The sequence below is a fragment of the Eleutherodactylus coqui genome, chromosome 12 (assembly GCF_035609145.1).
Source record: "Eleutherodactylus coqui strain aEleCoq1 chromosome 12, aEleCoq1.hap1, whole genome shotgun sequence".
Taxonomy (NCBI): Eukaryota; Metazoa; Chordata; class Amphibia; order Anura; family Eleutherodactylidae; genus Eleutherodactylus; species Eleutherodactylus coqui.
Genome location: NC_089848.1, coordinates 70,846,825 through 70,873,966, shown reverse-complemented (window position 1 = coordinate 70,873,966; position 27,142 = coordinate 70,846,825). Strand labels below are relative to the sequence as shown.

Here is a 27,142-nt window from a genome sequence, read left to right as displayed (position 1 = left end):
CCCCTCAGTAGGTATTCCCTGTAAATTATGGCAATTCTGGACCACTAACTCGAAGTCTGCACTTTGCGCTAGTGGAACCCTAGAAGAGCTACCAATCATTAAGGGTAACCAGTTGAACTGCATTCTGTTCAGATGAATGATCTGTGAATGTAACAGAGACTGTAATCGATGAGCTGTGTGCCCTGCCAAGAGACCATAACCATCAAGCTGAGTGCCTCAGTGAGAGACTGCTATTTGTACTTTGCAACTGCCCTCTTAGAGCGTATCTTTACTTTTAGATGAATTTTCAGAATAAGTTGCTGTATGTGTACATGAGAAATAACACTAATTCTGGCTATTATATGACTTGTATATTGTATTTATCAACAGTCTTCATCTCTGCAGGTTGTATCACCAAAGGCGTCTTCACACAAATGTAATTCGCTGTGCCGCCCGTGTGACGGTCTTTTTAAGTAAATAAAGTGTTTTGCACTTTTGCTATGATATTAACACAAGTTGCCCCAAAGTGCGGGACTGTAATTGTCAAGCCTGTACCTGTTGTGACTGTAATGGCTATGCTTTGTACCTCCTTTGGAATAAAGTAAGAAGAAAAGGGACCTGCTATGCAACTGGGCTCTTCGACTCCCCAGAATCTGGCCAGTGGCCCCCTTCAATACAGCTTGCTGCTTCAACTGCACCGCAGTCTGTCAGGCTGGATGTTCTGAGCAGAGGAGTAGGTTCTTGGTGCAGGTTTGTATCAGTGATCCTCCGGAGAAGGAGGGCAAAGAGAGAACGGTGTTATGGCTAGTCATGGCTGAAAGGACAACAGTTTTATCCTTCCCTGGCTTGGTCCTGAGCTGCAAGTGTTCAGTTTGAGCATAGCTACTTGAGGAGGTTCAGAGCAAAGAAGTAGTGGCTTAACGTAGGTTAATACAGCCAATGTCATCGGTGTTCTCTTGACTACCTCCTCCCGCTGGCGCTATGTAAGTTATTTTACAAGTAGACAGGGAAGTGCTGCCAAGTTCATTTACCAGTAAAAGTGTTTGTATAACATAGTGCTGCTCTCAGAGTTGCCTGTCATTCTACTGGGAAGCCATTTGTCTCTGGAACCATGTTAAATTAATGATCACTGCATTGTCCATTTATCTTTCTGCCGGGAAGCTTGTCCGAATTGGGGTGGTAAAAATAGTCTCATTGCACGAAAGTGACCACTAGAAGCAAACTGCAATTATGGAAATACACAAATACATTTGCCATCAAAATTATTCAACTACCACTGCAAATCAGGTTTATTTGCACGCATTTGCAAATCAGGTGTCAAGCAAATTGGACCGTTATTGTGTCCTTAATAATAGCTGTTGTCTTAAACACACCTGATGCGAGCAATCAAGGGCTTCATTAGTTGCATCAGGTGTGCTTGAGATAAAGCTCATTAAATACCTGGTCTGGCAAGGGCTTTGGTGACTGATGTTTGATTGCATGTTAGAACGGCTAAGTCGGGAGGTGTAGCTTGGCTGCCAAAGTGAATAGCTGCCTAAGCAACGAGCTTCTTTACCACCAGGGCCTTTTAGCAACTCAACAGCGGCAAATATACTGCTGAATGTGCCTTACCTGCTGCGTCTACATCCAAGATGCCAAGGAGAAGGATGCGGTCAACCGCTAAACTGGAGTAGCTGCTCAATATCTATTTTTCTCAGTTCCAAGCGCAAGACCTAGATGGCGTGGCTGGAAGCCTGCAGCTCCCCAGCCTTAGTGCTCGCAGAGCATTTGCACGAGCAGGCAAATTCCACACAGCTGCAATCAAGAACAGCTCCATTCCATTGGCTTCTCAGCAAACCCGCAAGCCTTTGCTAGCAACTTCACCTCGCGATTAGCAGGGAAGCCATGGAGAGACCAGGCGGGAGAGTCCACAGCAGTTTCATCATCATCTGCATGGCTACATGGCATCTACGGCCTCTTTTCTCTCTTCCAGCCCAACAAAACAAAGACTGAAAAAAGACTCTTCTGAGGTGCAACCTGATGCAAGGGTGAGTGACCAACCATCTTTTAATGATATACCCCCTCATACAGCGGATATTTTTGATGACATCCCTGTAACTAATGCATCTATTAAGGACACTGCCATGAAAGCCATGCTGAAACTCTGCAGATCTCTTTACAATCTAATTTGCAACGTCACATAACAACCTTATTGACCTTATTATGAGTTGGAATCTGAGCTAGACTGACTCAGAGCCAAGGTGGCAGACTTGGAAGATAGGTCACGCCGTGATAATGTTAAATTCTGTTGGGTCTCAGAAACCGTGTTTACTTCGGAACTGAGGCAATGCCAGCAATTTCATAATAGATGAGTTACATCGACTCCCTCACCCTAAGCACCTGGCTGATCATATACCAAGAGATGTTCTAGCACATATCCAGTTTTTCCATGTGAAAGAGGAAAGCAAGCCCAATACCCGCGCCATACCAATCACTATCTTTATATACAGACCTATCTGCGGCAACCTTAGCACAAAGGCGACAACTGCTCCCTGTAGCTACAAGACTCAGAGACCGCAAAATCCTGTACAAGTAGAGATTTCCTATATGTCTCCTGATTACGTACAACACCAACTTTATCGTCAAATCACTAGAAGATGGGATCAACCTCTCACGACAATGGAAACATTTCTTTAGTCCACTAAAGACTCTAAACAGTCCCCTCAACAGCTGTCACAAGAATGGCGCGTGATGAAATCCAATTTGCGTAGACATGTCCAATCTCTAGATGACATATGATGGAAAGAGGAACTCTTTGATGTATGGCGAGCAATGCATAGTTCTGAGAAAAACTACTCCCTTTACTCAACTGTCCAGAATAACTATTCGCGGATTACCATAGGTATACTCAATAGAAATGTATTAATACTTTCTTAGGAATCAACGATAGAGACAATCACTTGGTCTGATCATACTGCGATCTCCCTAACCCTAGCGGTACAATACACCCAAGCATTTTACTGCCCCATTTTTTTTTCCCTTGATCTACCAAAGTTATTTTTACTGCATTTTTTCCCCGTGACGTATAGAGTTATTTTTTAAATATTATTTTCACTGACTTCTTTTTTTAGTTTTATTGGAGATGAAAGGCTAAAATAAATGATTTATTTAACATTTATAGTTATTTCTTTTTAATTAGTAAATTTACACTAAAATAAAGTATGGGAATGCATTACTCATTTTGTTTAGGATGTTTTGATATATAATATATATGGTTTTGGATTACAGGGCGCATGTGGCGATGGTTTTGGTTGGCGTCGGCTTTGGGTCATTTTCTTTTTTAGGGCTCAGTCATACGGGTGTTTTTAATGCGTGTTTATTCGCACGTTAATAAGTTCGCACTGCACGTGTTAAAAAAAAGCAAAACACGTGACCACATCCATTGCCACCCATATGTTCTATCTTTGGTGTTCTATCTTTTAACTCACGCAGTGCAAACTTTCTTACGCGTGATTAAACGCGCATAAAAACACCCATGTGACTGAACCCTTATGCATATATTTTTATTTTATTCTGTAATTTTTTTAACTTATTTATGTAAATATGTTTTTTACCATCTATGTCCCCCATGGTGTTATATGAGGCCTTTGGGGGGTTTTTTTTTTGGTTTTTTTTTTTCTACACACTTTTCCACTTTAGCTAGGGCATCCATAGGAGCCCCAGTGACAGAGGAAAACATCCCCCTGTACTGACAATATTCACTAGCAAAGCTATTAAGGGTCTGCTAGCTCTGCTATAACAGCGGAACCTGGAGATCATGTGATGTGATGTAAGACACACTTCCGCTTTCACTTCTTAGTACATAGCACTCTTTGAGCGCTATGTACCTGGGAAAGGAAAAGGCAGAAGTGATTAAAAACTGCTTATCCCTTCTCCTTCGGGTGCTCAGCTGTGACTAACCTGTTTCTGTCTGATTGCAGGAGCAGAGGCTTTAATCCTGTGCCGTATTTTTGCTATCGGACAGGATTGAAGCCCAGGACCAAGCACCGTAAATTTACAGCCCTTGGTCCTTAAGCAGTTAAAGCCCAACACCTCAAATCTCAGATTCCATAGTTACTAGGCCAGAATAATAAATTAAAATTAACAAACTGACAGTGAATAGTTTTAGACACTATTAATCAGCTTTATATAACTTAAGAGATGATCACTTTGTGTTTCTAAGCTCAAAGCACTATTTCCACAAATTTTTACAAAAAAATAATCTACCTACTCTTTTCGAAACCCAAAGAGAAGTTCCTGGCTCCCCAATTACAGTATCAGAAGTGCTGAATCATAATAACTCACTACCCGTTGGTAAAGCACCAGGCCCAGACAGGCTTACAAATGCCTACAACAAAATGTTTTGAGACATTTTATCCCCGCATATGTGTAAAACCTTTTAGTTAGTGTTTAAAAAAGGCTCCTTCCCAGATGGCCCTTTTACACACAACGATTCACTCAAAAGATGGCTTTTGAGCGAATTTTGAGCAATAATCGTTGTGTGTAAAAGGGCCTTAAGGAAAACCAACAAGCCATAACATTTATCCTTCCGAAACCAGGAAAAAACCCAGATGTCACTCAAAATGTCTGCCCTATTTCACTACTAAATATAGATATCAAAATTTATGCAAAAATATTAGCTTCTAGAGCGACACCCATTTTACCATCATTGATTAGGGAGGATCAAGTTGGCTTTGTGAAAGGCAGACAGGCGGCACCAGATAATACCAGGAGGGTTTAAATCTAGCACACTTTATCGAATCTGCAAAGCTTTTCTGTGGTTCTTCTGAATGCTGAAAAGGTGTTTGACTGTATAACCTGGTTGTATGACTTTTATGGCACTAGACAAAATGGGTTTTAGAGGGTTCTTTTTCAAAGCTATTTCTGCATTGTATTCAAACCCTTCAGCCCGAATACTTACAAATGGGGCCTTATCAGACAAATTTAATATCACTAACAGCACCAGACAGGGATACACAATGTCTCCACTCATCTTTAAGAGCTTGAGCTTAAGGTTCTAATGACAGCATAAAGTGCATTCACACTCACAGATGATCGCTCAAAATTCGTCAGAAATGGATAGTTTTGAGGGATCATTTTGCATAGGTAATAATGGGCTAAGCAGCCCTTTAGTACTTCATTTGCATGTATTTTGAGAACAGCGGGTGGTCTGTTCTCTAAATACATAATTATTGTTCTCCAGCAGGACAGCAGCTGTTAACAGCTGTTAAAGAATATTATTAGCCGTCCGTCTTATCAGCAACAATGGATTTCATGTTGACCTGAACTCAGCGATGGACAAAAAGTGCATGATGGGCGCACATTTACATACAACAATTATATCACTCAAAAGATGGCTTTTGAGCGATAATCGTTGTGTTAAAGGGCCTTTCAAGAAAATATGCTAATTAAAGGTATCCCGATGGGAGACTGCACTTAATATCATTACATGCAGTCAATATTATTTGGACATTAATAGATCCTATACCTTCACTAAATACTGTGTTAAGAACTTTCAAAGAGTTCAGATTGTTTTTTTTTACTACCAAGTAAACGCACAAAAATCACAAGTTTTGCCTTCGAATATCCTCACTGATTTATTAAACTAGTTACAAACTAAATATCCTTTTGATTGGCAATACGAGGGCATTCAGTATCTGGGCATAACAATAACCACCTTACATAAAAATCTTTACCAACTACAACTTTGAACCTATGCTAATGGCATTGCAGGACGAATCTCAAAAACTAACCAAATTTTAGATATCAAGGCTGGGAAGAATAGCTACTTTTAAAATGCTTCTGTTACTGAAGTTATTATCTATTTCGCACTCTTGCAATTGTGTAGACGTTGCAAGACGTTTTTTCATAGCCATGAACCGGACAATATCTCAGTTTGGGCGCAACATAAACCACACATGGCAAGTGCAATACTTACAAGGGACAGATGGGCAGGAGGTTTGGACCTCCAAGATGTTTATGATTACTATTTGGCTATGCATGTTTCCCAAATAGATCCTTTTTAGAGGTCTGAAACCAAGAAACACTGGGTCCATATAGAGAATTACCTATCGTAGTATCCCCGGTCTTAACTAAATCCTTACTTGTGATGCCTTTGTCAGCTGATCCACATATCATTAAAGGCTTGGAAACAGTTTAATGATCATGCAAAACCTCAAGGAGCCCTCCCGAAGGACTATATATCCCTAGGTGTGCTCCAACATGCTATTCCCTACCTGAAGATCCTGGGTTTCACTAGGTTTTTCCACTGTAGCACAATTATTGCATGGAGACGCTCTTGTGCTACGGGAACAGTTATCATCCTGTTACCATCTGACTACAGGAGACTATTACAAATACCTACAAACACAACATTTCTTAGGCACCTATAAACCTTCTCTGCTTCGGGGCACCTTGAACATATTTAGGGTATTTTCAAGAGGAACCAAAGAGCTAAACATAAAGCCCTCAAATGTAGCTCACATCTGGAAACTATAATGAAAATTACATTGCGTTAGTATTACACACCAGTTCGCTTGGCTGAAGCGTACCCCAACTGTACCGTTGATTGCTGGAGGGGCTCTAGAAATAGGGGAACTCTCTTACATATATTATGGAGCTGCCCTCTCCTTCAGCAATACTGTGACTCTGTTTCATTTCTTACCTTCTTTGGTTGGTTAAGGGGTTCCAGAAAACTCCATCTTCAGCATTGCTGAATATTGGCTCACATAACATTCCATCAAAATTCAGAAAATTATCAAATCATCTTATACTGAGACATTGGAAAAGCTTAAACATTCCCAATATAAGAGAAACTGTCACTTTGATCAACCAGACATATGTTTACGAAAAAAAGCTTTCCTACAATGGCTTTACGCTTATTAAATTTCATTATATATGGGACGCCTGGATATCTAGCAACCATTGGATACACCATTGGATGATTGCAGCTTCTTCTTTTTCTATGGTAAACCCCTGTGCTACCTCTATCTGCTTGACGAAAAACATTCTGGAGCTTGGAATATAGCAATTTCTTTATACCTAGTACTTACTTTTTTCTTCTTTTCGTTTACTGTTCCGTTTATTGGTTAAATGTGTTACACCTCTCTACGTTATCAACCATGCAATGCAATGTACGTTTTATTTGGATGTCAATTGACGCATCGTAAATGTATAACCTTTGTACATGAATGTTCATCATTAAGCATGTGGTAATCTGTTTTGAAAATGAAAAATTTAATAAATACCATTGAAACAAAAACGAAGTATGACTACGTCAAAACAGTGTTCCAAAAAGTTAAATCATTACTTTGCACAAACAAGGAAAAGGATACAAAAAGATAGCAAAGGCACTGAATGTTCCTAGAGATACAATTGGAAGCATAGTACACAAGTTCAAAGTTAAAGAACACTGGCTACACTACTTGGATGTGGCAGAAAGAGGACTATATCACTAGTTGTCATCAGATTCCTGAGGAGGCAGGTGGTCAAAAACACTCGAGTGACTGAAAAAGACCTGCAGCTAGATTTGGTGGCCGCAGGCACTGAGGTTTTCTCCTGCAGCGGTGTTGACAGTATACTGAGTATGGTGCAAGAAAAAACATCCAGTAAAAGGGGATCCTCTGTACATAAGCAACTAGTTGATGAAAGGGGTTAGAGGAGGATGTCAAGAATTGCTTGGACAAACAGGCGGTGCACAGTCAAGCAAATTGCAACCAGATACAATGCTGTTGCTGTAACTAATGTGTCCGAATGCACAAGTTGCTGTTCCTTGTCGCAGATGTGTTATAACACAGGCCACCAGCTGGAGTGTTACTGCTGTCTCAGAGGAACCAAACGGCAAGAATCCAGTGGGCGAAAGGGTGCGAAAATTGGATAACTGAGCAGTGGAAAATCATTGACTCATTGATTGTTGCACCATGCTGATAGAGGGTCAGAATTTGGTGCAAGCAGCATGATTCGATGAACCCTTACTATCAGATATCAACAGTTCAGGTGGTGGCGGAGTAATAGTGTAGGGAATATTTTCTTCGCACACCCCGGATCCTCTGAAGCCTGTGGATGGATGCCACAACAAATTGCTGCCGTTCTGAAGGCTAAAGGAGGTACAAACATGCTGCTAGCTGGTTAACTCTAATAACATGGTCATTCAGTGTATATACAGGGATGCAGCAAGGCCCAGCTGACAATATCACACATGATAGGCTTAGATACAGCAGCTCGGCAGGTAGTATCAAACACGGTAAGATTAGATACAGCAGCATGGCAGATAGTATAGCACAATAGGATTAGACACACTGACTCAGATAACACTGTCCCTGGGTATTGGTTTATTCTTGTAGTACTTAGTAGAACATATTAACAGACTTATGGCAGTGTCATGGGTCTAACATTCTGAGTCCAAGGTCGTCTTGCATCTTGACTCCTTTCCTTCTGAAGTTTAGAATCTAAGGGTCTACGTAGAGATGTTGGAGCAGTCAGCAAGCAAATTCTCGAATGGATCCTAAAGCCTGGTGACGAGGTAACACGTGGGGTGAGCACTTAGGGCAGTATGGCGTGCTCCGCATTGAGTGCCACGGATCCTGTGTAGAAGAGAGACCACAATGAGCAGGAAACTCGAGAAGGAAAGAAGACTGGGGGGGGGGGGGGCACAGGGGAACATCTTATACGTTACTCAATGGGGATGGAATACTCATGGGGAGGGCTTTATTTCCCTTTTATTAAAGTCCCAGACTTTTATCAAGAAAATGACTATGTAAAGGGAAGCATAGGATATTCAGTTTGCTTGTGAAGTGGTCTGTGAATGCCTCCAGTTTGTTGCTGCTTGTCTTCCTCTCCATTTTTCAGGGTGTGATTTTTTTTTTTTTTTTCCCATGACTTGAATTTTCTCCCAGAATCAGATAAAAGCTTCATTCTGGTGGTTTGTGTTTTTCTAGTGGAATATAATTGTGGTTTTACATTGCCAACCAAATCCTCATGTTCTTTTTGCTGTCCGTGGCTTGTGTTCTGCTACATGATATGGCATTATATGTTAATATTATATACGGTCCCCTATGTATATGGCATTTTATATACATGCAGGCTGATCCTTGTTTACTACAATTACACAATAAATTATTTTTTCTATAAAAACTTAAGGCCCCCATACATATAAGAGAAACATTGTCAGAACCTGCAAATCTCAGGGTGTCAAGCTAAATACCTTGTGTGATCGGGGAACTCCCGAACCTTCCCCAGCAGATGATGAAGGGAGAAATAGGGATCAGTCATACTGAATTCCAACATGCCTAATCCTTTTGTTGTTAAGGAAGATAAGCCAAAGCCAGAGGAGTCTGGAAGGGAGAACTGAGGGGTCTGGAGGAGGAACAGAGAGGTATGTAGGGACATAAAAGAGTGTGGAAAAAGGATAGGAGAGTCTGGAGGAGGGACAAATGGGTCTTGAGAGGAATTTGTAAGGGGATAGAAGAGTCTGGAAAAGGGGCAGGAAAGTCTGGAGGAGGAACAAAGGGGTCTTGAGGGGACAGAGGAGTCTATAGGAGAACATACAAGTCTGGAAGTAAGGACAGAGAAGTCTAGAAATGGGCAAAATGAGTCTGTAGGGAACAAAAGGATCTTAAGAGGACTTAGAAGTTTGGAGAGGGGACAGAGGGATCTGGAAGAAATGAAGGGTTTTAAAGGGATCTTGAGAGGACAAAGACATATGGAGAGGACAGAGGGGTCTGTAGGGGGACAAATGTGTCTGGCAGTGATTTATTCAGCTCTACCTATTGAGAGCACATGCATGCTCAGCCAAGCAGATCATACATGTGTATGGAATGAGCCAGCAGGAATAGCTGTCGGCCAAACACGGCTGTTTAAGGAATATTGGCCTTTTCAGCCTAGCTCCTGAACTATATCTGTGTGTCCATCAGGGCAGTTTTCTCAGTGAATACTAGAATAAGATCTGTGTATGACTACAACCTCCACAACCGTCATTCCCCGTTACTAGAGGCTGGGTAACTACAATGAACTAGAGAATATTTTGGGGTTTTTACCTTTCACCTGGGTTTCAAATACCCCATTACAGCTCCTCCCACCCAGCAGTCACAAGGTGACAGAGGTCACATGTCTCTTTCCCTGGTCTCTCCGTCAACTGATCTCCATACTCTATCAATAACTACCTGGGGTTAGGAATGGGGCCCAGGGCGTGACTGGGCAGGACATCTGGGCTCCCCTGAAATACAAAGAGAGGAGAGATGTGAGATGGACCGATGTCACAGAGGTGCAGCTGGTGGGAGAGCCTAGAGTCCATGAGCTTTATACATGGGGCGGTGACACGTCTGTGTGCCGGATATCTGCAGGTATTTGGATCATCTGGAGTATACATGGACACTTCTTGGACAATCACTTGACTGGGACTCAGTTCCAATGGCAATAGTAAGAAAGGGACCATCTAGGGGCAGGACTGATACATGTCTGAGATGAAACGTACAGAGATAGTATGACGTCAACAGATGAGGCTTACTTCCTAGCATGAGGAAAATTTCTAATTTCCAAATGTTTTCTGTAAAATAAAAATCCTCAAGGTTTTCAAGATATTTGCTTGTTGTCAGTCAATGGGAAACTTTATTTCAGTATAACCATTTATCCTGGTTATGTAATTAACACACTGCTCATTACAATCCAGTTCTGTGACTTGTAACGAGCCCCTCACCTGTGTGTCCATCACATGACCAGGACTGACTAGCGTATTTTGGAATTTACAATGAAGGTTCCTATTTAATAACAGCAAGAAGAAATATAGGGAGTATGTTAGAACGATATGAGTAACATGTATTTTCAGAAATCATAATATCTCTATGAGGATTTGCTACGGGTGTAAAAAAAAACTTGTAATATTGTTTGACACATTATTTTATTTCGGGGTCATAACTGACTTGTGAATCTAGTCAAAAACATAAGTCATCAGTATGTGAGGCTCTAGAAGAATGTGTTCTCCGTGCAAGCCTTAGATAATTGGCAATTTCAGCATCTAACAATTGTATATGTTCATAGCAAGCCATAGATAACGTAAGTGCTAACTTTAACATTTAGTAATTTTATATGTTCACATGTAAATTTGAGATAATGTCACTGTCACGTCAATTGTAACTTTTGGAATAATTTGATGATGACCCAACACCACCCGTCTGTCTTACGATGATTGGATGACAGCCAACCCAATAAAGGGCTTCAGAAGCGAATGTTGAAACACCACAGTCTGTTTCACTCTGTATTCTTCTCCAATGCAACGTCGAATCTGGCATACTTGATTTATAAGGTTTCGATCCCCCTTGAGTATCACCTAAATTAAGTTATTACTCCAACATTGGAATCTACAGACTGATCAGAAATGACATTATGGAAGCTAGTGCCATGTGACCACCATCGTTCCCGAAATGAAATACACATTTTATCCCTAATCCAGTTATCCAAAAATCTGTTATGTTTTTGTATCTGGGACGTTGTGACACTTAGCACAAATAGTGGGTTCTTACACACTTACACACTGGGTTCTTAGTATGAGAGCCTCCTGACTGAGGGTGGTGAAAAAGTTGTTCATTCTCTTCCCGGATATTCTAAGGACCCTAATTGGCTGTGATGTCATAGGTTGGTGGTTTAAGAGATGTTAAATTGAGCTGCTTTGTGGAATTGTCCTACCCAGTGCGCTATGGTGAATCTGCAGTGGTTCAGCCCTCCCAACCCTCAATTGTTGTACAGATCTCGTTTTTGTATTTTCTAATTTTGATTTGATTTTGTGCTTAATTATCTTTTTTTTTTTTTTTTTAAATGTTGCCGTATCAAACTATTTTTTCTCTTGTTTATTAGATGTCACAGCTTAGAGGAGGGAAGGGCCTTCATGGTCTACAAGTCACCAGCTAATCTTCAAGGACATGTTCACCTAGTGAAGGTCGGCTGGCATTTTCAGGATGACATGGGCCTTAATAGGCTTTTAGTGTTTCCATAAGAATTAACACCCAGCAAGGCCTCCAATTTTGTATGTACCGTATTCCTGCCGATCCCCTGCCCACTGAAAAGTTATATCGTTGTTAATTGTCTTTATTTTAAACGGCTTTGAATTCAATGATTAATTTGGGGTTCTGGGGAGCCCGGTGTTGGGTCGGGAGGTGTTTTTGTTTCTACCATCAGTCACATCTGCCGGCACAGCTGTAGACATTATGTGTGGTAGTACGCCTACCGGCCGCAGAGATCCAACACCCGCATTCATATAATGTATCTAGCAGAGTACTCTATAGGTCTCATTCACTATACATGTACGTATAGCTGTGCTTGCATCTATATTAACTACAAATATAAGACAAATGATGTGCAGAGGATATATAGATTATGTAGGACATTCAGTATGTAGCCGACATATAAGGCACAAAGTAGAAATGAAATATCGAATATGTAAGATATCTATAGAGGACATGTATATGAAAGTTGGAAGCTCACACTTAACAGCACTGGATGTGAATAAAGTAGAACAGTATCCGCATCTGTGTGTTATATGATATACTGTGTGTGTATATGGTATGTGTGCAATATGATGTACTGTGTGTGTATCGTATGTGTGCAATATGATGTACTGTGTGTGTATATTGGATGTGTGTGATATGATGTACTATATGTGTATATTGAATGTGTGCAATATGATGTACTTTGTGTGTATTATGGATGTGTGTGATATGATGTACTGTGTGCGTATCTGATGTTTGCAATATGTTGTACCGTAAGTGTGGGATGTGTCTGATATGATGCACTGTGTATATATTGGATGTGTAAGGTATGATGTACTGCATGTATATCAGATATGTGTGATGTGCTGTGTGTATGTGGGATGTGTGTGATATGATGTACTGTGGCTATATAGTCATTTGCATGGAGAGAATGTTTTCTCATGTTTGACAGACAGAGGGCGCTCATTGCTCCAGCTCTGTAAGAAGTCTGTGTATTTACCAGGTCAGTTTCTTTGCTCTGTGATTTCTTTCTTTTCTGGAGATAGTTGATAACTTTGTCCCGGAAAACCTGCAAGACAAGCCAGAATATAAGACCTATAAAACAAGGGGTGCATAAAACATGGGGCGGATAAGATATGAGGCATGGCTCTGTCTATGTAATTCGGAATAGAAGCCCAACTTATGTGACTAGCAAAGAGAGACTGATATATATATCTCACACCACTTGACTACTGTCCCACAGTGCCCCCCTTACACAACCTGGCTACTGTCACATGATATTCCCCTAACACCACCATAGTACTGTGACATGATGTCCTCCTTCCCATGGCCTGGCATGATGTGCCCCCTCAAACCACTTGACTACTGTCACACAATATCTCCCCTCACACTGCCTGGCCTGCTGTCACAGGATGTCCCCTCCACATGCTAGGTTACCGGGATTCAGTGTCCCCATCACAGGGCCTAGCTACTGGGGCCCAGTCATTCCTCACACTCCACAAGAATTGTCACATAATGTAACCTCTCATATGACCTATTTTTTAAGAGTGTCCCCCCTTACAAGGGCCAGTACTGTCACAAATGTCCCCTTCATATATCTTGACTACTGTCACATGATGTCCCCACAACACATCCTGACTACCATCATACAATGTTTCTCATCACCTCCCTCATCCCCAGGAAGGACTATTCACCATATCAATCATCTATATAAAGTTGTGCCACGTAGATGGGCCTAGATACTTGGGTTATTGGTAGCTGGTATAGAGACTCACCTCATACAGGTAGTCGATGATCTCCAGGATAGTGAGGATGCTGGCCCCAATGAACAAGCCCATTTGACCTCCAATGTCACCTGGAGACATAATTTATTGATCAGAAACATAAACCTCATTCCCTGGATCCAGCACCCCCTAGTCCACGCGGCCCTTCAGGCAGTGCCTCACGTTACACATACATTGAATTAGCTTCATCTGGCCAAGTACTGGAATCACATTGAGTTTTGAGTCTCACCCAGTAAACCAGCCACTTCATAAGCCTTCTTCTGCTCAATCGTCTCATAGTTCAATGCTTCAAAAAAGATATCCAAAACTAGAATGTTGTCCCTGATAGAAAAGAGACAGAGGCAGAGTTAGGGCTTGTTCAAAACTGTGTTAGGGCTATCCGTCTGTGTTCCATTTTTGGAACAGAAAACAGAATTAAAAGTTTGGTTTTTTTTTCCCCTCATTGATTTCAATGGGTTTTCAAGAAAACAGAAAGCTTTCAGTTAGCTTGTGTTCCGATATATTTTATGTTTCTGATATTTTTTAACAGAAAGAATAGCCAGGGCTGTGGAGTCAGAGTCGGAATCAGACTCCTATTTTGGTGGAGTCGGAGTCGGTGAAAGTGTACTGACTCCGACTCCAGCTTATAAAAAATATGCAAATTCTGCAAAAGTATATATATTTCCTTTCATAGGAATTTAGGAAAGTTTTGAAATGTCCTATAAATATACGAGGATGGTTTCACATCTGCATTGGAACCTCTGCCCGGAGGTTTGGTCAAAGATGCAGCTGAAAATTCTGCTGCATGCAGCGTTTTTTCTTCCATCCAATACCGGACAGCTGGGTGGAAAGCGGAATCCGCAGCCCAGATGTGAAACCACCCTTAGATGCATGCAGATGGATGGTAATGATGCAGCAGGAATCAGGTGTTGAAAGCATGTTTTTGCAGCAACTTAAACTTTACAATATTACACATTCTTCCCTCCACAGGAGGGTGCTATACTTAAACATTATTGGTGAATTGAATCAATAAATGGGCTATATGGTCATAAGGGGTAACAGTCTCTGTTGAGTCCGACGGCGCTAAAAGGTAACAGTCTCTAACAGGCCTTGGGTAACACATACATACAGTCTCCTTTATACCCAGTGCAATTGGTTTACTAGGCCAGTGTTCCCCAACTCCAGTCCTCAGGGACCGCCAACAGGTCATGTTTTTAGGATTTTCTCAGTGTTGCACAGGTGATGTAATTATTGTCAGTGCCTCAGACATTATCACCGGTGTTCTAACTATAGGATATCCTAAAAACATGACCTGTTGGTGGTCCCTGAGGACTGGAGTTGGGGACCCCTGTACTAGGCCACATGCAGTTTTTCCTCACTGACGATACAGTCATTGATCCAGCATGCAGTGCTATTCTTGACATTAAAAAAAAACTGAAAAGGCCAATAGAATCTCTGTCACAGCAAACGTGCAAAAAGAGAAAGGAGAAGATGTAGAAGAAGAAAGAAGAAAATAAGGAAAAGAGAAAAAGGAGAAGAGGAGGACAAAAAGTAAGAAGGATGAGAAGGAAAAGGAGGAGAAAATGATTAAATAGAAAAAGAAATATGAGAAGAGGAGGGAAGACAACTTGGAGAAAAGATGGAGGATGAGGTGAAGAAAATGGAATAGAAGAAAAAAGCTAACGAGAAGATGAAGTAGGAAGGAATTGGAAGAAGAAAAAGAAGTCAGAGAAGAGAAGGCATAAAACAGGAGGACAAATAGAAGCCTGATGGCCAGTTTAGATCTCATGCCAACAGTCAATTGCAGTTTCCTTCCCCAGCAATGAGACAGTTCTCACTTGATGTATTCCTCGGTCCGGTTGTATTTTTTGGCCATAAATTTAGAAGCAGACTTGCTTGGGATCTTCACCATGGACAGCTCTTTTCCATATCGAACCAACTCGCACGGCGTCTCACATTCACATAGTGACTCCTCTTCATTTGATGAAGTCTCTGGACACAGCAGAGAGAAGAAGTTACAGCTCCATTTCCTGTAGAGTGCCTTCCTATTCATTTCGCCTATGTACCATGAGACAGGGGCGTAACTATAGAGGGTGCAGGGGATGCGGTTGCACCCGGGCCCAGGAGCCTTAGGGGACCCATAAGGCCTCTCTTCTCCATATAGGGAGCCCAGTACTATGAGTAAAGTATTATAGTTGGGGGCCCCGTTACAGGTTTTGCATTGGGGCCCAGAAGCTTCAAGTTATGCCTTTGCCATTAGATATCAGTATACTGATTTAAAACAGCATCCTAATGTGTAGGGCGGAGATAGTAACTATATTGGTTGCCACGCATTTGCAAATTCTCATCCACATGATGCATCCACTCCTCAACTTGCTTCCTGGTGTCTGCCTGTAGGGCTCACACTTGCTCCCATCCCTTGTCTTGAAGGACCAGCGCATGCTCCCTAAACCTGTCCTCCTTCAATACTGCCAATGCATCTGCTATGTTAGGCATCCACACCATAGGGTGGATGTCTAAGCAATTGGTTGCATTCCCATTGTGACAAAGCCCCTGTTAGTTTATTCTCTGGTTTTGAGCTCTGATGTCTACTGACTATTGAAGAATGGTACGTACAGGAAACTTCAGGCTGTTCACACCCATAACTTTGCTGAGTCCCTACAGTCTTCTCTGTCTCTCTCTCCTCTCCTGCCCCAACCTGGCTGCCGAACATTACAACACCACTCTCGAAAATGCCCTGGATGAAGCAGCCCCCCCCCCCCGTGACCCAAGCCATAGGCGCGTAAGTACGTGTCCCATAAACTCTTTTTTTTCCTCACATGATCTTTTGCTGGCACATAATGCCACTACTTCTGAAATGCCTTATCATTCCCGGTACAATGTCTATAAATTAATATAGGTACACAGCATCATGTCATCACACAGTGCCTTACATAACATATCGTCTTATACTGGTAAATGTCAAACCCCCTCATAAGCCGGAAGTACATAAACATTGCATCATAAATCACACATAACTAAAGTCCCTTCAGGGAGGTACTACCATAGTTCATATTAGTCTGTCATAGCTACCACAGTTCATATAAGTCTAGCATGGTGCCATCTGCTTTTTCAGGGACCAAGTCCCTTGTGGGAAGGGAGTCTCCTTCTCCTTCTACACAGCTTGCACGTTTTTGACCACCAGAATATCAGGGCCATCGAGTCTGGTCGGGTCCTGGCCACTTCCCCAGCATGGGGATGAGGTCTGCCATGCTACCCCGCAACCACTTCAAGACAGGCTTCTGTAATCTTTGCAATCTACACTCTCACTGTGCTGCTGCTCTGTCTCCTTTGCATCCTTTCTGCTGCGCCCACCACACTGCTGCTGTCACTCTATGGTGGGCTCTCTCCAGGCGTTTGCCCAACTTTTATAGTGCACCTAAGGCCATCAGAAGCGTCCCTAACATTCAGAAGAGGGCGGAGCTTAAGCGTTTACACTGCCCTACACCAGGGGCTGATCTTGACAGCGTTGAAGCTGTCGACATTTATTCAGGACACAGTAGCAGAACACAGCTTAGTACATAAATACAGCATTGGAACCATACAGTATAATAGACAGATACCAATTCTATACAGGGATTACAGTGCAGTTACCTCCAGTGATCACTGGTGATATTTTCATTGTAAGTTTTTATTTTCCTCTGGGCCAATACTGCCTTAAAGCTTTCTTCCAGCCACTATTCCTCTATGCACTCTCCTTACCCTGCTGCTACCCCCAATAAACCTTCTAGTAGACCCACAGTACTAAAGTCTCATTAAACGCCCCACAAAGTAATAGTTCCCCCATAATGCCCACCACAAGAGGTAATACAGTACTCAAGTAATGCCATTTATGCCCAACACAGTAGTAATTCCCCTTCTTAACCCCCTCAAGGTTATTGTACCTATTCTGTCGCCCCCTTACAAAGTAATAGTACCCCTTCTGTGCCCTCTATTGAGTAATTCTGTCCCCTCCTGTGTTCCCTCCCAACACCAAGTAATTGGGCCCCCCATGAAGTGATTCTGACCCTATGTGTCGCAGCCCTCACACAAAGTATCTTGGTCTCCCCTATAACCCCCACTACCACCACCTGCCAACCTGTTAAACTCCATCCATCAGTGCAGCAACATATCCTGACTAGCACTGGCACAGGATGAGAGCACTGCAGGCAGACCATGATTGCTCCACCTATCTATGGCGCAGTGCTTCCTGCTCTCAGTGTGCTCTAAAGCGTTATACAAGAGACAAGATTAGGAATCGGGGTCTGCACAGAGTGTCCTGTGCCGGCGCTAATTATGACAAGTTGCTGCACCCATGGAGGGACACCTAGGTGACACTAAACCTCTCTAGAGGACTACCGGAGGGAGGGCATATGCCCCCTGCCCCCAAGCCTAGTCCATCTTTGCCAGTGAGAAGGTTTAATATGCTACTGTTTAAAATGTTTATTATATGTAATGGTGCACCTGGGTTTGTGTAACAGGCTGAGTTATGGCCTCTATGTATAAACTGATTGTGTTCATACAGGTTGCAGCGTAGTTAAAGAGAAAGCCTACTTGATTCCACCAGGGCCATCAAACAGTAATAGCATTGCAGGGATTCCAATGACAGTGTTGCCAAAAAGAAAAGTCAGCATTGTCAGAGTATTGGAACTATATGCAATGTTCTGAAACAGCGTGCCAAGTTAAAATGAATGTACCGCTAATACTAGTTAAAGTGACTGTACTACTGTTTCAACTTCCAAGTAAAGATTTTTCTAGTTTACTGCAATATGCACTCCTTCACTTAACTGTCCAACACTTGGGCCACCCCGCACCTGTATTACTGGCCCCTCGCCACCCCGTACCTCTGACCCAACAGCCTCTGTATCACCGTCACTGCCCCCCAATACCCACCCCCAATTACTGACCTATTTTCTTCAAATTCTCCTCCGCACAGATGACTTCATCCTCGCGCTCACATATGGTGCCATTACCTGGAGAGAGAAGGGGTAATTGGTGGATCTGATGACCATTCTACACTTTAGCTCTATACTGTGGGCCTAGTCTGATTCAGCTGAGCACCAGTAATTGATGTTTCCAGTGGGGTTCAATGACAATCTAATGTCTAAGGAGGCATCTGTTCTCTAGGGAGTCTTGCATGTTGGATATTTCCTTCTTGATTGTGTTGTTTTCCCTCCCAGGCAATGATGACATTTACTAGTTGCTTACCGCACTCCCCCACACTTTATAAATGGTCCGTTGCAAAAGTATTCAAGCCCTTCTCCCAAAAAATGTGAAGAAAATCTGTGAAGATGATGAAGACCAGAGAACAGTGTAAGGAAAGAAGAAGTTCTAGATAAGTAGATGGAGGAGATACATTTGTTGTCATCTATTCCAAGTGAGGAGATGGGAGCTGCATCATACACCCAGGCACTGCCTAGACCAGGCTTCACCTCAACCCTCAGCATCAAGGAGATATGTGAGGGAAGGATCAGGCTATATGCACATGGGCAAGATCAAGTTAAGCCCGGGATTGTCGGGTGCACCTAACATTGGATAGCACATGGACAGTGTGCTGTGTGGTGTGCAGGACAGACAGAACTCACATGGTAACATCACCCATGTGAATACACCCTCAGACTGACTCAACCACAATTTGGGAGAAGGTCAAAGTGGGAAGAAGACCTGTCACTGACTATCTCAGCAGTGAGTAAGGGAAAGTGGCACCATCATGTAGTGGGAATCTTCTCTTCAGCACAGACTGGATGGAAGACCAATTTAACAGATTCCCTCTTACTCAGCCCGGGCAACCCATGTCTCCACCCATACTTCCAGTGGAGACATATTGCACTAATACCTTTAACAGAGATCCTGCGGGATCCGTGGCTTTATTCTAAAGTTTGGGAGAAAATTCACTTTCCAGCAAGAAAATGATCCCAGGAGAAAGCAACACAGGAGAAAGGTTAATGTTCTATAAGGGGCTAACCACACTTGCCATACTTTGGCCTAGTTTTACATACGGAATACAGATTCTCAGAGTTTGGGACAGGAGACCTGCAGTCAGGCCGGCACACACTTCCATATACCATACGTAAAACGGAGGCAAAATACAGCAGTATGGTTAGCCATTAACTGCCGACTAACATCCCACATCTCAATCAAACTAAGGGTCATCCAAGCAACATGAAGAATTTAGAACAGATGTGCCAGGAAAACTCTGAATAAAATCACCGCTAACAGTGTGCAAAGATGAAATTTTCTCCAAAAGACTGACAACTGTTACTGCAACAAAAGGTGATTTTTTTTTCAAGTACTAGTCTGACAGGATTGAATATTTATGCAAGCAACGTATTCTGAAAAGTAATGCATAGGAAGTTTCAAACTTAACTTTAAGAGCAATAAAACTTTCTGGAACAGTCTGTGGACATGTTGTCTATAGTCCAGACAAATCTGTGGTGCCTCAAGTCTGCTAGACCATTATATTCCATTCAACACATATGTATCTTGACTATTACTGGGTCTGCTGTGGAGTATATATTATTGGGTCTGCTGTGGAGTATATATTACTGGGGCAGCTGCAGGGCATGTCCCTAATCCTTCCATAATCGACCACATCCAATGGTGCGCATAGACATTGCTGCCAGTATTATCTGCCAAAAAATGGATCAGACAGATTGAATTCTTTGACCATTGATGGCTGTTGCTGTCATCTTATGAGACAGCCTATATATGGGTGTACTTATTAATATTGTCTTAAAGGGAACCTGTTATCAACTATAGGCACCATAGACTAAGTTATGGTCTGTATAGTTTAGGTGGCATGGAGTCCCCAGTTCATGGTAGTGCCTAGCAAAAAGAGTGCACTACTGTTCACCTGTAGTTTTGGGTGGTGACTCTAATACTAGGAGTGATGTCTGTGGACAGCTTAAGTTTTCAGTCACTTAAGTTTAAGGGAATGAGAATCAATCAATACAATCTGATAGATAAAGATGAGAAGATCACATTGATGTAGCTTGAGATATCCAACCACCACCAATTTCCCAAACCAATGGCCTCTATAGAACATATGAACAGGTACTGACATCACATTGATATGAATGGATGTTTTTCTTGAAGCTTGTGATTTCTGAGTAGAAATCTTGGTCTTGTAGGTCAGTAGTATATCCAGATCACAGACTTCACCAATGGGATCTTCTTTCGCGTCTATGGCAAATCACATGTTCACTTTGTATCTTTCATTTAAGAAACAGTTCTTCATATGGACATTACCTGGCATATGGACTAATCGGCAACTGCATTCTTTCAGTATAAGGCGCGTCTCACAGTCAATGCGACAGGCAGAGATGCTGTACTTCTCAAAGTAAGGAGATGTAAAGGGAGTATTCTTACAGTCACCCCATGGTGGTGGCAGGTACTTCAACTGAGGAAACAGATGTTAAAGACAAATATTCATACATTTCTGTTTGAGTGGAAGATGTGGCACTAGATTACCACTGGGAGAACCCAAGAACCCACCTCACAGGAGACACTCAATGTTGTAGTAGATAACCAACAGCACTAAAATGGGAAAATTACCCTCTCAAGGGGAGGCTTTGGGGCTGCACAGTCACGAACAGAAGATGGACCAATATCTTCCTAGATGCAACGTGATATCCAGATATAGTGACAGCAGCTCAAATCCAGGTGCAATAAAAAGAATTTTCTTTATTCCATCAGTAAAATCTGCAACGTTTCTGCCATTGCAATGGCCTTTCTCAAGCAAGAGAAAGGCCATTGCAATGGCCGAAATGTTGCAGATTTTACTGATGGAATAAAGAAAATTCTTTTTATTGCTCCTGGATTTGAGCTGCTGTCACTATATCTGGATATCAGGAGACACTCAATGGTTAGCAGTAAGAAGTTCACTAATATTGAGCCCTCTACCGTTGAGCCACAAGCAATTTCTGAAGATACTCTGGGCTGGCCAAACATCTTATGGTGTACATTTTACAAAATGTTCTCAGATAATTTCTCTAGACATTGACCATCATCTTGCATCACTACTATCCATATCATCATCCAGATCTTAATTGGCTTGAATACTGATAATTCTGTATTTATATGTGTGGACATTGATGTGGATGGTAATTTGATTCCACAAAAGGTCTCGTCGATAACAGATTGCCATAATTTGAAATATAAGCCCTACCCCGAAAATAAGCCCTAGCTGCAGGAAAAAACCAACAACAAAAAAATACATAAACTAAGAAGCGCTGTCATCCCGTCTCCTCTTTACCTCCACACTTGTCTTCAGTCTTCTGCCAGCCCTTCCTGGATTGGAGGATTAAAATCCCCGCCTCCAGGAAGGGTTGGCTGTGATTGGTTCACAAACACCCTGGTTCAGCCAATCATTGCTGTTGCTCGATGAACCAATCACAGCTATTCACTCATTCATTGAATGGCTGTGATCGGTTCATCGAGCACTGGCTCTGATTGACTGAACCACGGAGCTTGTGAACCAATCACAGCCAGCCCTTCGTGGAGGTGGGGATTTTGACCCTCCAATCCAGGAAGGGCTGGCAAAAGACGTCAAGCAAGTGTCGGGGAGCTTCAGGGAAGACCCGCGGCTGAGCTGACAGTGCCTCTTAGTTTGATGTAGTATTTTTGGGTTGTTTTTTTCTGCAGCTAGGGCTTAGTTTAGGGCTTTGACAGTAGGATTTCCTGCTGTCAAAGTTGCACCGCATTAAAACCCCGCTTTCGTGTGATGCGATGCAACAGAGAGGAAGGCTCCATAGGGAAACAAGGGCTACAAAAGCTCTCAAGTCTCGTGCATATTGCGAAACCCGTGAGGTTTTTGACTTGCAATGTCGCATGCTACAAAATCTCGTAAATGTGAAAGGACCCATAGGAAAGCATGGGCTTCACATACATGTGATTTGTAGCACTGTCGTAACGCGAGAAAACTGTGCGACTGTCACTGTGAAAGTGGCCTTAAGGTATGTTCACATGGTGGGATCTGCATTGGATTTTTCTGCATGATTCTGCCTCTACGTCCACAGCAGAAATCCGCATGGATTACTACTGTGGATTTGCACTTTTGGTTGCAGTGGATCCTCACATAGATTTAGCTCTTTTCAATGGGCAAATCCATGTGTGGATTTCCTGATTCTTATCTGGAGCGGAATCTGCATTAAGAAGTGATACCTCACTTCAGTTTTTCTGTATGTGATTTTCAAGTTCACATGAAGAAAAAAATCTGCACCATACACTATGGCGCAGATTCCCATTAACCCTTTCCAATCCAATTTGTATCCTGGTTTTCTTAGTGGGCTTACTCTATTTCTGCTGTTATACAATGGCACTATATGCTGGCTAATGTCATTACTGCATGAGGTGACACATTGGATAGGCTCAAACAGCAGAGAGGCTGGCAATATACAGTAAGAGAACCCCGACTTGCGTATTGCAACATCGCAGCTGTACAGCCTTAAATCATAATGTCTTTAGACGTCAGAGAGTGGATTGGAAAGGGTTCAAAGAAATGAGAATGCGTATTTGCAGCAAATTTGATGTGGAATCTATATAGATTGCACTCGGACTCAACATCAAATCGACAGCAATAAAACACCATTTGAGCATATCCTTAATACCTGTAACTTCAAAGGATCAAAACAGATAAGAAACAAGTTCTGAGAATCCTTCATAGTAAGAATACAAATCTATGTGCTCTTCTTAGACTTTTTTAGCATTGTGATCCTTGATTAGTAATTACTTTTACATTGGGGTAATTACATCATTGCCTAACACAATATAGAAGTGACAACAATAGAAACCAATACCTACCTGCTGCTGCTGACAGGACACAAATGTCTGGAATCCTGGGGCAACACCAAACCCCAGCTGACCAATGTAGGGTGGCTCATCCTGACTGTGAATCTGAACCTTCACTCCAGCCTCCAGCAAAGTGTCGTCTGCCCAGGACGAAGTATGAGAATACAAGAGACATTCAATGAAGGTACATGAAGGAGAAGTCATCATCGTGTCCTCTAATGCTCTACAGATACAAAGTCTACATCGATTCACATCTTCTAATGATCTACAGATACAAAGTCTACATCACATCCTCTAATGGTCTACAGATACAAAGTCTACATCACATCCTCTAATGGTCTACAGATACAAGGTCTACATCACATCCTCTAATGGTCTACAGATACAAGGTCTACATCACATCCTCTAATGGTCTACAGATACAAGGTCTATATCACATTCTCTAATGGTCTACAGATACAAGGTCTACATCACATCCTCTAATGGTCTACAGATACAAGGTCTAAATCACATCCTCCAATGGTCTACAGATACAAGGTCTACATCACATTCTCTAATGGTCTACAGATACAAGGTCTACATCACGTTCTCTAATGGTCTCCTATAGATACAAGGTCAAGATCATGTCTTATAATGGTCTGTTACAGATACGAAACCAACATCATGTCTTCTAATGGTCTACAAATACAAGGCCATAATTGTGCCCTTTAATCATCCATAGATATAAGCTTTCAGTTATGTCCTCTAATGGTCCACAAATAAAAGATCATCATCATGTCTTCTATCAATCTACAGATACAACGTCATGAAATCTTCTAATGGCCTACAGGTAAAAGGTCATCATCATTAGCTTTTAATGGTCTACAAGTATAAAGTCATCATTGCGTCTTGCAATGATCTACAGATATCATATAAAATCATCATCATGTTTTCTCCGCCCTCTGCCACCCAAAATGGTTTCCTACAGATTGTCAGTATTGAAGGATCCCTAGATGTACAGACAAATCTCACCTGTGACATATCCTCACCTGCACAGGATGTGACTCACCTGTATTCTCAAACACAGGGATGTACTCATCCTGCTGAATGTCCAGCATCAGTTCTAAGCCATTTCCGGTTCCCCCTTTCAGTGTGAAGAGTAGCTCATATCCTTCCTTCCCAGAATTAAATGTGTAGCACTTTCCGTTACTTGTGTACTCCTAAAACATAAGAGACAACACTAAAGACCTCATTACAAAATGTCCAAAATGGTCAGAAAAAAGAGAAGAGACAATAGAGAATGGTGGGGGCGGATATCTCTCATCACATAGGTAGAATGTGTATATGGGGGCTTGTTGATATTAACACAAAAAAATCCAAAGCATGACATTCTACACAGTAGAGTGCTATAAAATAAAATGCATTTGCCCCTTTTTTGATGTCCTTTATTTTTGCACATTTGTCCTGTAAGGGGTTGAAAAAGTTAACCCTCTGTACTTAAAGGGGTATTCTGGAGACTGGGCAAAATTTTCAAAACTTCCCTAATGCTTCCAGTTATTTCCATTATTCTAAACATCCATCGAAATTGGCAAACTGAACTCCAGTCCCCTTTTTGTCAATTTGCACCACCGCTAGTCTCCAGCAAGCCTCAGATTTCCACATTATTTTTTTTTAAATGGCAGCTGGGAAGTGCAAAAACTACATTTCCCACAATGCTCCATTACCAGTTACTGACATGTACGTTCACAACTCTACAAACTGTGTCATCGTTATAGAATTTGAAGGCACTGTGCATGTCCACCCAGTGGACAGCTGAGCATACAGATCATAATCATTGGATATCAATGGAGAGCTAATGGGGGAGACCACAGGTAAAGCAATCTGCAGGTTTGTAAAGCAAGTTATAACATTATATTGAAAAATTACGTTATCACCTTATGAAGCATATAACTTTCACTTTCACTTGCCGGAATACCCATAAGGAATGTATGAATATTACGGTATTGTGGAGTAACAGAGTGTGATGCTCAGACGTGTCTTCATATGTAGAGTGTAATATGTAGACATTATGCCATAATATATAAATACTGCAGTGAGGGATGAGATAGGCCTCATGTCCACGGGCACACACGAATTCTGAGTGTGGAATGTCACAGTGGATTCCACCCGTGCCCGCAGACATGAGGCAAAAAATTACATTTTACTCACTTTTCCGGAAGCTGTGGGGCTCTCCTCAGTCGCGGCCGTATCCTCTTTCTTCTGCTCAGTGGAGGCGCGCAGCCCGCCGGCGGCGTGCCGCACTCATGCACTGTGCTTCCCATTTTTCTTTTAAATTTTCTGCTCCCCTGTGGAGCCGCGGCACAGCCACAGTGACAGTTGCGGGCGTGCCACGGTGGGGGCGGCTTCCAAAAATTCCTATCCACATGTTCTAAATTGCCCTTCGGATGCTAATGCATCCCTATTGGCTTCAAGATCTGCGGATCTCCTACACGGGAGACGCGCGGATTTTACAATTAAAATCCGCCTGTGGACATTGGGCCTAAGGCTGCTTTCACATCTGCGCTTGAACTTCCATTCTGAGGTTTCATCGCAGATCCATCACAAAATACCAGAAGAAAAGTCCTGCGTATAGGACTTTTTCATCTGGTAAAATGCCGGGCAGCTGAGCAAGAAACAAACAGACCCCATTATAGTCAAAGGGGTCCTTTCAGTGCTGTTCAGTTCATTCATAAGACGGGTCTTTCGGCCAGGGGATTCCCTTTTCCTGCTCTCATAATAGAGCGGGAAGACAGAACCCCTGATACAGATGTGAAAGCAGCTAAGGACGGCTTCACACGACCCAGTCAGATTCCGCATGTGGGAGACTGCGGCAGATTCTGGCTGTGGAAGCCAGCTGGTGACTCTGCATACCTACTATTCTGTATGGCGGATGACCGTGGTGGCTCGCCGTCGGTCATGCTCAGTACATATTTTTTTCCAACATTGGTATTTCTCGCACCACTGCGTAGGTTAATTGCGTATGGGCTGAGGGTCGGTCGGCCTCCATTGAATTCAATAGAGACTGTCCGCAGCAAAATAGAACATGCTGCGATTTTTGCTCCGCTCGCAGAATACACAATTTGTATCTGCTCTTGTGAGTGAAAAAGCAAATTTGCATGCTTTGCAATGCAAGCGTTTTGCTGCGGATCCTTCACGCAAATGTCGATTGCAGATTCCGCAATAGTAATCAGTTTGGGTAAAGCTGGCCTAAAGCACATCTGTAGGGAGGGAGCTGTTATAGGAATCTCTTTAATAAATAATGTCAATTGTATAGATACTATAGAGATAGTGAAATAAAGAGCAATGGCCAAAGCTAATAGTACTGTTAGTTGTCAGACCAATATCATGATTGCTGGAATATTTACCCAGACAGCTATTGTCGGAGTAATGCTGTGTAGATGTGATATATATATGTATAGGATTATGGTGTATGCTTATTTTGATGGTAATTATGGTTAACTGTGTAACAGTACCTGTCATTGCCCGTGCAGATCAGTGTGTGAAGCCCCAAACCTAGTGTGGCAACGTGAGGGTATTAAGCTCACGAGAATGCCATCTGCCCTCCACCTAGATGGGTGG

General features: G+C 42.3%; 1 protein-coding gene across 3 annotated transcripts in view; it reads right to left on the bottom strand.

The window, feature by feature from the left end:
* Window positions 1-7,277: 7,277 nt before the first annotated feature.
* Window positions 7,278-27,142, bottom strand: part of LOC136586849 (acid-sensing ion channel 1C-like) — a 60,315-nt gene continuing 40,450 nt past the window's right edge. For 2 of the 3 annotated variants that reach the window (XM_066585109.1, XM_066585110.1), the window contains exons 2-11: window positions 24,594-24,744; window positions 23,558-23,685; window positions 21,005-21,155; window positions 18,664-18,729; window positions 15,577-15,730; window positions 13,989-14,080; window positions 13,751-13,830; window positions 12,976-13,044; window positions 10,158-10,210; window positions 7,278-8,579 (exon numbers count right to left, since the gene is read on the bottom strand). In XM_066585109.1, coding sequence (XP_066441206.1) covers window positions 8,501-8,579; window positions 10,158-10,210; window positions 12,976-13,044; window positions 13,751-13,830; window positions 13,989-14,080; window positions 15,577-15,730; window positions 18,664-18,729; window positions 21,005-21,155; window positions 23,558-23,685; window positions 24,594-24,744 — 1,023 coding nt within the window. In that variant the 3' untranslated portion in view covers window positions 7,278-8,500. The remainder of the gene's footprint in view (window positions 8,580-10,157; window positions 10,211-12,975; window positions 13,045-13,750; window positions 13,831-13,988; window positions 14,081-15,576; window positions 15,731-18,663; window positions 18,730-21,004; window positions 21,156-23,557; window positions 23,686-24,593; window positions 24,745-27,142) is intronic. The other variant, XM_066585112.1, reaches the window with a different exon arrangement.